Source organism: Choloepus didactylus, chromosome 15, assembly GCF_015220235.1.
Source record: "Choloepus didactylus isolate mChoDid1 chromosome 15, mChoDid1.pri, whole genome shotgun sequence".
Taxonomy (NCBI): domain Eukaryota; kingdom Metazoa; phylum Chordata; class Mammalia; order Pilosa; family Megalonychidae; genus Choloepus; species Choloepus didactylus.
Window position 1 is genome coordinate 82022777 of NC_051321.1, and position 16579 is coordinate 82039355.

Consider the following 16579-nt stretch of genomic DNA (forward strand, 5'->3'; position numbering starts at 1 on the left):
GGTAAAGGTCTAGGAAGAGTATTCAAAGAAATTGTTGGGGAAAACTTCCCAAATCTTCTAAACAACATAAATACACAAATCATAAATGCTCAGCAAACCCCAAATAGAATAAATCCAAATAAACCCACTCCGAGACATATACTGATCACACTGTCAAACACAGAAGAGAAGGAGCAAGTTCTGAAAGCAGCAAGAGAAAAGCAATTCACCACATACAAAGGAAACAGCATAAGACTAAGTAGTGACTACTCAGCAGCCACCATGGAGGCAAGAAGGCAGTGGCACATTATATTTAAAATTCTGAGTGAGAAAAATTTCCAGCCAAGAATACTTTATCCAGCAAAGCTCTCCTTCAAATCTGAGGGAGAGCTTAAATTTTTCACAGACAAACAAACGCTGAGAGAATTTGCTAACAAGAGACCTGCCCTACTGAAAATACTAAAGGGAGCCCTACAGACAGAGAAACAAAGACAGGACAGAGAGACTTGGAGAAAGGTTCAGTAATAAAGAGATTCGGTATGGGTACAATAAAGGATATTAATAGAGAGAGGGAAAAATATGGCAAACATAAACCAAAGGATAAGGTGGCCGATTCAAGAAATGCCTTCATGGTTATAACGTTCAATGTAAATGGATTAAACTCCCCAATTAAAAGATATAGATTCGCAGAATGGATCAAAAAAAATGAACCATCAATATGTTGCATACAAGACACTCATCTTAGACACAGGGACACAAAGAAACTGAAAGTGAAAGGATGGAAAAAAATATTTCATGCAAGCTACAGCCAAAAGAAAGCAGGTGTAGCAATATTAATCTCAGATAAAATAGACTTCAAATGCAGGGATGTTTTGAGAGACAAAGAAGGCCACTACATACTAAGAAAAGGGGCAATTCAGCAAGAAGAAATAACAATCGTAAATGTCTATGCACCCAATCAAGGTGCCACAAAATACATGAGAGAAACACTGGAAAAACTAAAGGAAGCAATTGATGTCTCCACAATAATTGTGGGAGACTTCAACACATCACTCTCTCCTATAGATAGATCAAACAGACAGAAGACCAATAAGGAAATTGAAAACCTAAACAATCTGATAAATGAATTAGATTTAACAGACATATACAGGACATTACGTCCCAAATCACCAGGATACACATACTTTTCTAGTGCTCACGGAACTTTCTCCAGAATAGATCATATGCTGGGACATAAAACAAGCCTCAATAAATTTAAAAAGATTGAAATTATTCAAAGCACATTCTCTGACCACAATGGAATACAATTAGAAGTCAATAACCATCAGAGACTTAGAAAATTCACAAATACCTGGAGGTTAAACAACACACTCCTAAACAATCAGTGGGTTAAAGAAGAAATAGCAAGAGAAATTGCTAAATATATAGAGACGAATGAAAATGAGAACACAACATACCAAAACCTATGGGATGCAACAAAAGCAGTGCTAAGGGGGAAATTTATAGCACTAAACGCATATATTAAAAAGGAAGAAAGAGCCAAAATCAAAGAACTAATGGATCAACTGAAGAAGCTAGAAAATGAACAGCAAACCAATCCTAAACCAAGTAGAAGAAAAGAAATAACAAGGATTAAAGCAGAAATAAATGACATAGAGAACAAAAAAACAATAGAGAGGATAAATATCACCAAAAGTTGGTTCTTTGAGAAGATCAACAAGATTGACAAGCCCCTAGCTAGACTGACAAAATCAAAAAGAGAGAAGACCCATATAAACAAAATAATGAATGAAAAAGGTAACATAACTGCAGATCCTGAAGAAATTAAAAAAATTATAAGAGGATATTATGAACAACTGTATGGCAACAAACTGGATAATGTAGAAGAAATGGACAATTTCCTGGAAACATATGAACAACCTAGACTGACCAGAGAAGAAATAGAAGACCTCAACCAACCCATCACAAGCAAAGAGATCCAATCAGTCATCAAAAATCTTCCCACAAATAAATGCCCAGGGCCAGATGGCTTCACAGGGGAATTCTACCAAACTTTCCAGAAAGAACTGACACCAATCTTACTCAAACTCTTTCAAAACATTGAAAAAAATGGAACACTACCTAACTCATTTTATGAAGCTAACATCAATCTAATACCAAAACCAGGCAAAGATGCTACAAAAAAGGAAAACTACTGGCCAATCTCCCTAATGAATATAGATGCAAAAATCCTCAACAAAATACTTGCAAATCGAATCCAAAGACACATTAAAAAAATCATACACCATGACCAAGTGGGGTTCATTCCAGGCATGCAAGGATGGTTCAACATCAGAAAAACAATCAATGTATTACAACACATTAAAAACTCGAAAGGGAAAAATCAATTGATCATCTCAATAGATGCTGAAAAAGCATTTGACAAAATCCAACATCCCTTTTTGATAAAAACACTTCAAAAGGTAGGAATTGAAGGAAACTTCCTCAACATGATAAAGAGCATATATGAAAAACCCACAGCCAGCATAGTACTCAATGGTGAGAGACTGAAAGCCTTCCCTCTAAGATCAGGAACAAGACAAGGATGCCCGCTGTCACCACTGTTATTCAACATTGTGCTGGAAGTGCTAGCCAGGGCAATCCGGCAAGACAAAGAAATAAAAGGCATCCAAATTGGAAAAGAAGAAGTAAAACTGTCATTGTTTGCAGATGATATGATCTTATATCTAGAAAACCCTGAGAAATCAACGATATACCTACTAGAGCTAATAAACAAATTTAGCAAAGTAGCGGGATACAAGATTAATGCACATAAGTCAGTAATGTTTCTATATGCTAGAAATGAACAAACTGAAGAGACACTCAAGAAAAAGATACCATTTTCAATAGCAACTAAAAAAATCAAGTACCTAGGAATAAACTTAACCAAAGATGTAAAAGACCTATACAAAGAAAACTACATAACTCTACTAAAAGAAATAGAAGGGACCTTAAAAGATGGAAAAATATTCCATGTTCATGGATAGGAAGGCTAAATGTCATTAAGATGTCAATTCTACCCAAACTCATCTACAGATTCAATGCAATCCCAATCAAAATTCCAACAACCTACTTTGCAGACTTGGAAAAGCTAGTTATCAAATTTATTTGGAAAGGGAAGATGCCTCGAATTGCTAAAGACACTCTAAAAAAGAAAAACGAAGTGGGAGGACTTACACTCCCTGACTTTGAAGCTTATTATAAAGCCACTGTTGCCAAAACAGCATGGTACTGGCACAAAGATAGACATATAGATCAATGGAATCGTATTGAGAATTCAGAGATAGACCATCAGATCTATGGCCGACTGATCTTTGATAAGGCCCCCAAAGTCACTGAACTGAGCCATAATGGTCTTTTCAACAAATGGGGCTGGGAGATTTGGATATCCATATCCAAAAGAATGAAAGAGGACCCCTACCTCACCCCCTACACAAAAATTAACTCAAAATGGACCAAAGATCTCAATATAAAAGAAAGTACCATAAAACTCCTAGAAGATAATGTAGGAAAACATCTTCAAGACCTTGTATTAGGCGGCCACTTCCTGGACTTTACACCCAAAGCACAAGCAACAAAAGAGAAAATAGATAAATGGGAACTCCTCAAGCTTAGAAGTTTCTGCACCTCAAAGGAATTTCTCAAAAAGGTAAAGAGGCAGCCAACTCAATGGGAAAAAATTTTTGGAAACCATGTATCTGACAAAAGACTGATATCTTGCATATACAAAGAAATCCTACAACTCAATGGCAATAGTACAGACAGCCCAATTATAAAATGGGCAAAAGATATGAAAAGACAGTTCTCTGAAGAGGAAATACAAATGGCCAAGAAACACATGAAAAAATGTTCAGCTTCACTAGCTATTAGAGAGATGCAAATTAAGACCACAATGAGATACCATCTAACACCAGTTAGAATGGCTGACATTAAACAAACAGGAAACCACAAATGCTGGAGGGGATGTGGAGAAATTGGAACTCTTATTCATTGTTGGTGGGACTGTATAACGGTTCAGCCACTCTGGAAGTCAGTCTGGCAGTTCCTTAGAAAACTAGATATAGAGCTACCATTCGATCCAGCGATCGCACTTCTCGGTATATACCCGGAAGATCAGAAAGCAGTGACACGAACGGATATCTGCACGCCAATGTTCATAGCAGCATTATTCACAATTGCCAAGAGATGGAAACAACCCAAATGTCCTTCAACAGATGAGTGGATAAATAAAATGTGGTACATACACACGATGGAATACTACGCGGCAGTAAGAAGGAATGATCTCGTGAAACATATGACAACATGGATGAACCTTGAAGACATAATGCTGAGAGAAATAAGCCAGGCACAAAAAGAGAAATATTATATGCTACCACTAATGTGAACTTTGAAAAATGTAAAACAAATGGTTTATAATGTAGAATGTAGGGGAACTAGCAGTAGAGAGCAATTAAGGAAGGGGGAACAATAATCCAAGAAGAACAGATAAGCTATTTAACGTTCTGGGGATGCCCAGAAATGACTACGGTCTGTTAATTTCTGATGGATATAGTAGGAACAAGTTCACAGAAATGTTGCTATATTATGTAACTTTCTTGGGGCAAAGTAGGAACATGTTGGAAGTTAAGCAGTTATCTTAGGTTAGTTGTCTTTTTCTTACTCCCTTGTTATGGTCTCTTTGAAATGTTCTTTTATTGTATGTTTGTTTTCTTTTTAACTTTTTTTTTCATACAGTTGATTTAAAAAAGAAGGGAAAGTTAAAAAAAAAAAAAAGAAAGAAAAACAAGGAAAAAAAAAAGATGTAGTGCCCCCTTGAGGAGCCTGTGGAGAATGCAGGGGTATTCGCCTACCCCACCTCCTTGGTTGCTAACATGACCACAGACATAGGGGACTGGTGGTTTGATGGGTTGAGCCCTCTACCATAAGTTGTACCCTTGGGAATACAGTTGCTGCAAAGGAGAGGCTAGGCCTCCCTATATTTGTGCCTAAGAGTCTCCTCCTGAATGCCTCTTTGTTGCTCAGATGTGGCCCCCTCTCTCTACCTAAGCAAACTTGAAAGGTGAAATCACTGCCCTCCCCCCTACATAGGATCAGACACCCAGGAGAGTGAATCTCCCTGGCAACGTGGAATATGACTCCCGGGGAGGAATGTAGACCCGGCATCGTGGGACGGAGAACATCTTCTTGACCAAAAGGGGGATGTGAAAGGAAATGAAATAAGCTTCAGTGGCAGAGAGATTCCAAAACGAGCCGAGAGGTCACTCTGGTGGGCACTCTTACGCACACTTTAGACAACCCTTTTTAGGTTCTAAAGAATTGGGGTAGCCGGTGGTGGATACCTGAAACTATCAAACTACAACCCAGAACCCATGAATCTCGAAGACAGTTGTATAAAAATATAGCTTATGAGGGGTGATAATAGGATTGGGAAAGCCATAAGGACCACACTCCACTTTGTCTAGTTTATGGATGGATGTGTAGAAAAATAGGGGAAGGAAAGAAACAGACAAAGGTACCCAGTGTTCTTTTTTACTTCAATTGCTCTTTTTCACTCTAATTATTATTCTTGTTATTTTTGTGTGTGTGCTAATGAAGGTGTCAGGGATTGATTTAGGTGATGAATGTACAACTATGTAATGGTACTGTAAACAATCGAAAGTACGATTTGCTTTGTATGACTGCGTGGTATGTGAATATATCTCAATAAAATGATGATTAAAAAATAATAATAATAATAATAGAGGGAATAATGAATGAAAATTTCCCATCTCTTATGAAAGACATAAAATTACAGATCCAAGAAGCGCAGCGTACTCCAAACAGAAGAGATATGAAGAGGCCTACGCCAAGACACTTAATAATCAGATTATCAAATGTCAAAGACAAAGAGAGAATCCTGAAAGCAGCAAGAGAAAAGCAATCCATTACATACAAAGGAAGCTTAATAAGACTATGTGCGGATCTCTCAGCAGAAACCATGGAGGCAAGAAGGAAGTGGTGTGATATATTTAAGATACTGAAAGAGAAAAACCGCCAATCAAGAATCCTGTATTCAGCAAAGCTGTCCTTCAAATACGAGGGAGAGCTCAAAATATTTTCTGACAAACAGACAACGAGAGACTTTGTGAACAAGACACCTGCCCTACAGGAAATACTAAAGGGAGCACTACAGGGTGATAGAAGACAGGAGTGCGTGGTTTGGGACACAATTCTGGGAGATGGTAGCACAACAATGTAAGTACACTGAACAAAGGTAACTACGAATACAGCTGAGAGAGAAAGATGGGGAGCATGTGAGACACCACAAGAAAGGAGGAAAGATAACGACTGGGACTGTGTAACTTGGTGAAATCTAGAGTATTCAACAATTGTGATAAAATGTACAAATATGTTCTTTTACGAGGGAGAACAAGCAAATGTCAACCTTGCAAGGTGTTAAAAATGGGGAGGCATTGGGGGAGGGATGCAATCAGCATAAACTAGAGACTGTAACTAATAGAATCATTGTATTATGCTTCCTTTAATGTAACAAAGGTGATATACCAAGGTGAATGCAGATAAGAGGGGGGGATAGGGGAGGCATGTTAGACACTTGACATTGGTGGTATTGTCTGATTCTTTATTCTACTTTGATTTAAGGTTATTTTTCCTTTTGCTGCTTCCTAGCTGTCATTTTTTTTTTGTTTCCTCTTTCTTTTGCCTCTCTACCTTCTTTGACTCTCCCTCCTGCCTTGTGGAAGAAATGTAGATGCTCTTGCTTAGTATGAGCAGAATGTTCAATTAGGATGAACTTAAATGTTTGGAAATGAACAGGGGTGTTGGTAGCAAGATGTGAGAATAACTAACAGCGCCGAATGGTGTGTGAATGAGGTGGAAAGGGGAAGCTCAGAGTCATATATGTCACCAGAAGGAAAGTTGGAGGTCAAAAGATGGAAATGTATAAAACTGAATCCTATGGTGGGCAATGTCCATGATCAACTGTACAAATACTAGAAATCACTTCATGAACCAGAACAAATGTATGACAATACAATTAGAAGTTAATAATAGAAGGGCATATAGGGAAGAACTATATACCTATTACAAACTATATATTACACTTAGTAGTATTTCAACATTTTTTCATAAACAGTAACAAACGTATATCAATACTAGGAGTCAACAACTGAGGGGGGTTGGTTAGGGATAGGGGAAGTTTAGAGTTTCCTTTTCTTTTTTTCTTTTTTCATCTTTCACTTTATTTCTTGTCTGGAGTAATGAAAAGTTTCTAAAAATTGAACAAAAAATTAAGTGTGATGGATGCACAGCTGTATGAGGATACCCAGGGGCAAGTGATTGTACACTTTGGATCTTTGGATAATTGTATGGTATCTGAACAATCTCAATAAAAATGGGAAAAAAAATTAAAAAAAATTAAAAAAATTAAAAAAAAAAAAAAAAGTTGGTTGGTGGGTAGGAGGAAAAGCCACATATAGATCCCTGGCAAACAGGTACAAAGGGCAAACGAAGAAAGCTAGAAGCGTGTTTAAAATAAGAATAAGAATGAATACTTGGTGTTTACTATATGTCGATCATTGTTCTAGGCTTTACAATTTTTGTATAAAATGATTTATATAACATTAACATACAATAACTCAGTTGTCATAATCCCGGAGGGATAAACACAATCATTACTCTCCCCACCCATCCACATCTGAGTAACTTCTAGCAAGTAAGTGACTTGCAAAGTTATGAAGCTGGGATGCACACTAGTCATTCCAGCTCCAGAACCCGTGCTTCTAACTACTGTACTCTACTACAGTGCCTGATTCACAGAACACAAGATACAAACACTTTATGAAAGAATGTGACACGATCTTATTTTATGATCAACCCAAACCCTTTAAATAAACAGTATGTGAGATTTTACAAAAACTTACTTAGCTGATGAAACAATGAGCTGTGAATCTTTATATGCTATCAAGTAGCCTTGATTCTCTGGATTATGTACCGTCACCTAAAAGAGAAAAATGTGAAAATAATAAACATTACTTCTCTGGTATGATTTAACTTCCATTCATTCACATACAGCACACTGTGCATGGTACTTTAAAAGATACAAAGATGAAGAAGAAACACAGCCCCTGTCATCTAAGGGAATAACTTCACAACCCACATGTTCCAGATATAGAATAATACAGCTACTGCTTTATAGAAAAATTAAAGCACCACTGCTACAATCATAACTAATATATTCTGCACTATACATTCATGTGATGAATTACCAAGTTATTTTCAATGTCAGAAAAGAGCAGTCCCTAATTTTAAATACTTTAAAAGTTCAAACGTGAATTAATTTAGTATATATTTTTACAAAGAAATACCTATTTATCTAACAAGCCTGAAGCTCTTTAGAAGAACAATCTCAATTTCACCTAAGCCGGGAGCTTTTAACAAGATTATTTCCCCACAGATGTTTTTAAAAGTACCTAACTAATCCAATCTGATCAACACAACCTATGCATCCTGAAATTAACTGGCAGCATGAATTCTAATCTATATTTGCGATAAACAAGTGCAGTTTAATAGCATCATTCTTTAAAACAAAATGTTATTATAAGTTGCGCTTACACACAATCTGACTCCAATAATAGCTAAATCAAAAAATGATTATTAATTTAAAAAATAAAAACTTGACTGCATTTGCTATTTTCCTCGAGTAGTTAATGTGCTTAAGCAGAATTCCACATTAAAGAAAAAAAATAAAGTTTGGCATATATAAACAAAACGGACAGGCAAGAAGTCATTTAGGGCAATAATATAATAACTAAAACATGCATTCTTAAAATACAAAACTTAACTTGTTCATTAACAACAGGCTGCTCCAACAATGCACTGAAATTTCAACTTGGATTAACAAAAGATGAACTCTGGGGTTATATAATACATGCAGTAGTCTATCACACACACACACATATACTCACAATCACAATTAGGATTAAACAATTTTACCCAAATAGTTGTCCATACTTACACTTTCTAAAACTCGTAGACACCTCTCTGCTCCCCATAATGAGGCTACTAGTTTCTCTTCATCCTCATCTCTACTTAAATGATCCACACATTCTTTTACTAGAAAAGAACTGAACGTAAGTATGCCTAATCACTTCAATATGTAGCCCATTAGCTAACATTAAAAACCCTTTGTACACATGCTATGAATACATTGACGTGCCACTGAACATTATTCTAGGTATACTGTGAGATACTGAAATTTTATGAGATCCTTTTATTAAGCAGTCTGTTTCTGTAACCCTCCCCCTCCAATAAAAAAGTATTAATGGCCTTTTCTTTAAAAGTGAAGAGATTTGCAGGATACTAGTAAACAAATAGAGCTCTTCAAACAGATAGAATTATTTTTTGAAGCATATAAATAAAACATTTTCCTGTTCAGGCTTTAAATAATACATAAAAAAGTAATATGTGTGCATACTGTACCTTTATCGACAATGTGATCCAGACCACCCAAAAGCCGTAGTTCTTCTTTAAACCAGTCTCCTGCTCGTTTAGAAGTAAGGGACAGTAATGTCTCCATAGCTAAATGCCCAGTCTAAAATTCAGAAGCACCATTAGTGAACACTGACACTTAGCAATAAATTGCAGGTAACATTTCTAGAAACAGATTTTCTTTTCAAAAAGTTCACTGCACACTAGCAGAACAATATTTTATAGAACAGTAAGCGCTTTCATTAAGTAAAAATGAACTAATTTTTAATTGTATCAGAACACTATGAATAGAAGAAATGTTTTTAACATGACTGGTTTTTAGAGAAAGCCTATTAGTTTATCATTTATCAGTTCAATATAATAAATACTGATACTGTTATTTCTACAGTCCAAAGTTCAAGAGTGGGACTACTGAGTCAAAGTATACACATACTGTAAATGCAAATCAATATATTGGATAAATTTTCCACAAAGGCTATAACAAGTAATGGTGTCAGAAGCAAAATATGGGAGTGCAGTTACCCTAATCCTCAAAAGCACAGGTTATCACTTTAAATTTTTGCCTATTTGAAGATGGAAAACAATATTTTATTGCTTTGGTTTATATGTATCCTTCTGACAACAATAAACTTGAGCATTTTTTCCCACATAGTTATGTGTATCTTTTTTCAACTGTGACTTTCCTTTCATTATTCTTATTTTCCTACAAGGTTGCTTGTCTTTTTCTTATTATTTTGTAGATTTTCTTATCTATTCTGAATACAAATCTGTCGTTTTAGTGTTACAGACTCTCACATACTCAACTTAATAGTGCAGAGCTAGCAGCTTGGATGCTCATCATGTGACATGACAAAATTATTACATATAAATAAATAACGCTTCAGAATCACCACTAGAGGGAGCAAAGAAGAATAAGAGGTTTAAAAACTGATTCAAGTTCCTTTCTCTTTACTTCCCTTTAACTACTGACTTTTCTTTTTAAAAGCATATAGCCAAGCTACAATACAGAGCAATCCAGCTGCTGTTATAATAAAGGAATTTCAGCATAACAAAATAAATGCTGTAATTAGCAAATACTGAAAAGACCTGGTCTTCTTCCCAAGGCTTCCACCCTTGAAAAGATGCAAGTTTACATTTAAGTACTTCTGATCTATTTGGAACGGAATATAGTTAGATATTTAGAAATGCAAACAACAGCTCTTACTAAAGAAAATCTTAACAATACAGATTTAGAAGGAACCCAGAAGATTTTAGTCTAGTCTTAAAAAAAGAACAAATACAGTTGTTATCCAAGGTGACACAAACAGGACAATGCAGTACTATAAAAAAGACTGAACTTTGCAATTTTCAATCTAAGTCCCTAAGAGTATTTTAATGAGATTGTTTTACGTATATGAACTCATGAATCATAGAAGTGAAGTAGAAACCTAATGAAGCATTCTTAGTTGAGGAAGAAAGGGGACAGTAATTTGATGTTGATACAGTAAAAACTCCTAAGATTTTACACTAAAAAAGGATTTTACTGTTTCTATGTGTACAAAAAAGATTGGTATTTTAGGCAATATTCAGTATAAGCTAGCATTTAAAAATAATCTATTTTTCAAACATTTTATTTGAAAACTAAAATAGTGCTCAAAAAGAATGAAGAACAGCCAATCCATTAACAAAAGCACTACTCTGCAATTGTTAGCTCTCAGTTATTTGAATTATTTAAAACACTATAATTTTAATATCTTAAATTATCTCTGTCTGGGGTATCAAAAATCACATTATGTTTCAAGAAAGAAATTAAGCAATAAACAAAACCAAAACTAATGTGCAGGGGATACTCATATTATAAAACAACACCTTATACTGCAACTTAAAAACAATATTCAAGAATAGCTGAAGTTGGGAAAAAAAAGGCATCCTAAAATTAGCAACTGTGCTCTGGTTTTAATCAAGTGAGTAACATATTTAACACACTATAAAGAAAATTAATATACTAGTATAATACTAATCCTAATAAATTCAACAAAACTTGGGAGAAATTCAATGAACAAGTTCATCATCAAGTTTTCAAATAGCAAATGCCTGAAAAGAATCTAAATGTTGAACAATACAGGAGACAAAAAAATATTAGGATACAACCATTCAACTATGCAGCAAATAAATAATACTGGCTCAAATTTATTCTTTCATGAAATCAAAATTTCTGTGAATATGTTAAAAGTAAATAAAAATTACTAATATAGTTTAAAGGTTTGATGATGGTGAGGGAGAGATCGTTTATGATTCTACCATCTGAGCACAACTGCTATTTTTCCAATTTTAATAATTAAAAAGTACTGAATACTTGACAATTTATCTTGCTTTTTTAAAATTAACTTGAGCCCTCTGAGACCTTCAATGAACAGAATCTATTCCCTACTCCACCCTACATAAATAAAGCAACAGTCCTAAGTTTTATTTGGCTAGCATAACCAACCTTTCTGTAAATTTGAGGCAAATGCTACAGTCTTCATTTAGCAGGCAACAGAAAGAACAATGTTTATATGGAGATGCTGGAAATATCTGAAAACTAGGCATTATACAACAAATAATCTTATTTTTCAAAACCACAGGCCAATTATCTTGTATTGGACTAGTAACCTCTGAGGTATTATTAATTCTGCAAATAAAAAGACAGATGATTTAGGTTCTAAAGAATTGGGGTAGCTGGTGGTGGATACCTGAAACTATTAAACTACAACCCAGAACCCATGAATCTCGAAGACAGTTGTATAAAAATGTAGCTTATGAGGGGTGACAATGGGATTGGGAATGCCATAAGGACCAAACTCCACTTTGTCTAGTTTATGGATGGATGGTGTAGAAAAGTAGGGGAAGGAAAGAAACAGACAAAGGTACCCAGTGTTCTTTTTTACTTCAATTGCTCTTTTTCACTCTAATTATTATTCTTGTTATTTTTGTGTGTGTGCTAATGAAGGTGTCAGGGATTGATTTAGGTGATGAATGTACAACTATGTAATGGTACTGTAAACAATCGAAAGTACAATTTGTTTTGTATGACTGCGTGGTATGTGAATATATCTCAATAAAATGATGATTAAAAAAATAAATAAATAAATAAAGGGGAGAGGAACTGAAAAAAAAAAAAAAAAAAAGACAGATGACAGTCGAACTGGAATCAAGAGGAAGTAGCATGGGTGTTTTAAAGGTGGGGAGCTGAGTGACCACAGAGTAGCTGCTGGCCCTGGCCCTGATTACAAGGGACCTGCCACAGGGAGGGCAGGTGCCTAGGAATCTGTCTCCTGAGTCTTTTCGGTTCTTCCGATCTCTTGAAGAAATCAGACACCCTGAGATACCCTGGAATAAGACGCTAATTCACTGAAAACAAATGGCCTTTGCAAATGCTTTGAATGTTTTTACATGAAACCAACAAAGAATAAGAATTCAAATTCCTAAGAGCCTAGATGCAATTTCTACAAGGAAAAAAAAAGTCAAGAGAAAAGGATTAGGCAAATATGCAATAGAAATTTACAGCTATTTATTGGCCAGAAACCTAATTACAGGTGAGCTAGGTTAGGAATTTCAGGCAGAGAACAGAATTATGCTCCAGGCTAAACCTTAGAAGAATTTGGCAATTTGTAAACCAAGGTTAAAGAGGTTAAATGATTTGTCCAAAGTCACATGTCTGCTGGCAGAACTCTCACAAATCAAAGACTTTATAAAAGTAATTTTCATTTTATAATGGAAGGAAAGGAGGGATGGATGGAAGGAAGGAGGGACCCACCGTTATATTTTCTAAATCAAGATGCTTGTTGTGTACAGTTTCACATAGTCTTCGAATTTTTTCTTTGATTTTGTTCATGTCTTTTTCATTCAGTAACTTAGCTGATGAAGCATCTTGTTCCAGTTCCAAAAGTCGAATCATCAAATCTAAGCTAGCTCTATCCAGATCCATGTTCAAACGATCTCTACTGAGTATGTACATGAGGGCAGCTGTACAGAGGGACAGATTCTTAAAGAGACCAAAAGACAAAACACAAAAATTCATATAAGCAGTTGGTGACAATTTCAGGAAATAAGACTGTTTTGAGATTTGTTCACTGTTAATATTTTAATGGTAACAAATGCCGAAAACTCATATTGCTGACTATGCTGGAAATCTTCAAAATGCTTTCTTTAGTGGTTCCCTCTAGAATATTCCAGAGAATATATTTATAAAATAAGTAAGTAAATAAAGCACTGTTGCTTAAAACTTTCTTTTCTATGGTCCTTCCCTACATGCATGTCCCAAAGGCTGGAAGACTATTAGCTGAGTTACACGTTTCTCTGGGCATTCTGTGCTAAATGAAGAATTTATAGAACACTTGTTCAACACTGGAAATGTGTTTAGAAATCTGCACCAGAAACTTGGCATTTTTTTTTCCTGAAAAATAAACACAGCTGGATTTCCATAAGTATATAAACCTAGGTTGCTCAAATAAACATAATTCGGTCATTTCTTTAAAATTAAGCAACCAAGTCTAGCTGAACCAAGTAACTTTTTTTAACTATTAATATGCTCTCAAAATCATTTAGGTGAGGTAGTTATTAGCACACTATTTATAAATAGTACTAAAATCCGTAAGTATTGAAAGTAATATATTTTAGATAAGCATCAATTTAACAAAAAGTTCCTATGTATGAGATATTTCAACCCTGAGGATATTCTGTACTTATATCTCAATGCATCAGAAACATAATTAACAATCTGAAGATTTAAACTTTGAACCCCAAAGGTAGAGAAATTTCAGACTGGGTGATTGATTAAACGCTTACATAGCAAATTAATCTTGGCAATTAGGATGCCATAGTATAGACCATGGGAGATCCACTACCCCCAAGAATACACACTAATGCTTTGGTCCTCTCTTAATTGCAGAGTGAAACAAATTAATTGTCAGTTCTCATGTCTTCCTCCTCAACAAAGTATTCTTTTATCTACTCCAATTTGGTAATGGAATTATGATCCAAGGTTAAATACACTGCTTTCAGTTTCAGAAGACCCAATATTAGATTAATTCTGTGACACTTTATCGGTATTTGGGACATAATTTCCTTGAAGAAAAACATAATAAAGCCATCTCAAAAGACCACTATTGATAATGATTAGTAATGATGATTACTTTCTTTTAAATGAGACAATGCTAAAAATGCAACTACCTGGATTTAAACCTCAGTATTATGTATGCTTTATTTTTAAGAGAAAGCATCAAAGTCATAATAAAAATGAGAAATTTATTCCTTTTCACAATGAAGTAATGTTCAAGATTCAATAAATACATAAATATATTCAACATACAGAATCTTCCACATCTCCATTCAACCTTAAAGTACTGTACACACTGTAAACTGACTGAAGGAAAAATAATCTGGAGGCACTGAGAATTGCAGAATCAAAACCAGATCATTATGCTCAAGATTTCCAAAAAGAAAAGCAAAAATAAAATTTAGTGTAAAAGAAAATTCAATTATGGATAATAACATATAAATTTAAATTTACACTACTCTATCCAGTTCCAAAGATAGCAGTCTGAAGTAAGTGTTACTCGGATCTTTGTGGCTGTCACAATTTCTTATCACCATTAATATGATTTTTGGTTCTTATATAATAATTATTGTTTTTTAAAAAATTAGGACAATATTTCAAAATAATTTTTTCATACTATCAATGCCAAATATTAAGAGATTCTTCTCAGTTCTTTCCGTTTAGAGGAAATCAATAATTCGAGAATTAAAAGTCAAGCATGGTGTGGTATGCCAGCTACGGTGACTGAAGTTTTAATATTATAAACTGACAAGTTAAGAAAAAAATAAAAAGGTCATGAGAAAAGCAACTTAAAAAATTCTAGCATTAAGTTCTATATATTCAACAAACAAAAGGGACTTGATCCATAATTAGGAAATATTTATACATGTAACCATATGAATGCCCAATGAAGATATTTTGACAGCCTAATAGACCAGCATTTAAAATAATGCTTCTAAATCTCAGAAACTTAAAAATACCTGATGGTGCTGTGAATCATCCAAGGTTTTAAAGACCATTGCTACCATCCCATGCGCTCTCAGGTGCATTCGAAAACTGGGCATGGCACATTTTGTAGCCAAGCTTATAACACTAGAAGAAAACAGGCTACATTAGGCGGATGAAAAATAGCTAGTATTTGTTTTTAGTTTGTACAATACCAAAACAAGCCAGGGTGAAGGGGATACAAAGAACTGCCTAAATAGATCACAGTATTTAAAAAAAAAAGGGCAAACCAAAAACTTACTTATGCCTAATATGTAATTAGGTATACAATATACTATATTAAAAAATATAAATAAACACATGTTCATCTTTACTGCATTCCTTACGTTACCACTACCATTTCAAGCATGAAGTCTGAGCTACCTTTCATAATGCTTCTGATACATTACAATTACTGAACATACATGTGAATAAAACAAACACAAAGGGTATTTTAAAATAATTTATAATTTACCATTACTAATTTTCATTGTGCCAAAATATTACTCAGCATAACCAAAAGAATTATTTTACTTGACTGACAGAATTCTAGATGGCAACTAAATTAATTCGAAAATTAGGGAATACTAGATTCTAGTTCCAAAAGGCAAAGCCCAGGGTGTGATGGCAGGCGGATGTACTTTTGTTAATATTTTCATCAAGGTTGTAACTTAATTATACCATGTCTCCCAAACCAGTGCTATAAGCCCCGGAGCAGATACCACTGCTTTGTTTAAAAAAAAAAAAAAAAAGTCAATAAAAAATTACAAAAGAAATGAAAAACCACCTTTGTTATAAAACTATTATCATTTACTTTACCAACTGTTCCTGGTATAACTATACAAAACCTACTCTCTTTAAAACATTATTTTTAAATACCAGACAAGTGGTACCATCATGGTAAACTGATAATTTCATCAAACTCAAAATATTCCATTTATTATAGAATGCAAAAATGACCCAGATCAAAACATGCTTAAATTAACCTGTCTCTTGTTTAGAATTCTGAGCTGAAAAAGAACTTAAGATACTTTA

At 34.5% G+C, this 16579-nt stretch overlaps 1 protein-coding gene across 3 annotated transcripts in view; it reads right to left on the bottom strand.

Annotated features, from left to right (window-relative positions):
- WAPL (WAPL cohesin release factor) overlaps positions 1 to 16579 on the bottom strand; it is an 85641-nt gene that overhangs the window by 20021 nt on the left and 49041 nt on the right. For all 3 annotated transcript variants that reach the window (XM_037804218.1, XM_037804219.1, XM_037804217.1), the window contains 5 exons: positions 15541 to 15652; positions 13280 to 13507; positions 9496 to 9607; positions 9032 to 9129; positions 7938 to 8014 (listed from right to left, as the gene is read on the bottom strand). In XM_037804218.1, coding sequence (XP_037660146.1) covers positions 7938 to 8014; positions 9032 to 9129; positions 9496 to 9607; positions 13280 to 13507; positions 15541 to 15652 — 627 coding nt within the window. The remainder of the gene's footprint in view (positions 1 to 7937; positions 8015 to 9031; positions 9130 to 9495; positions 9608 to 13279; positions 13508 to 15540; positions 15653 to 16579) is intronic.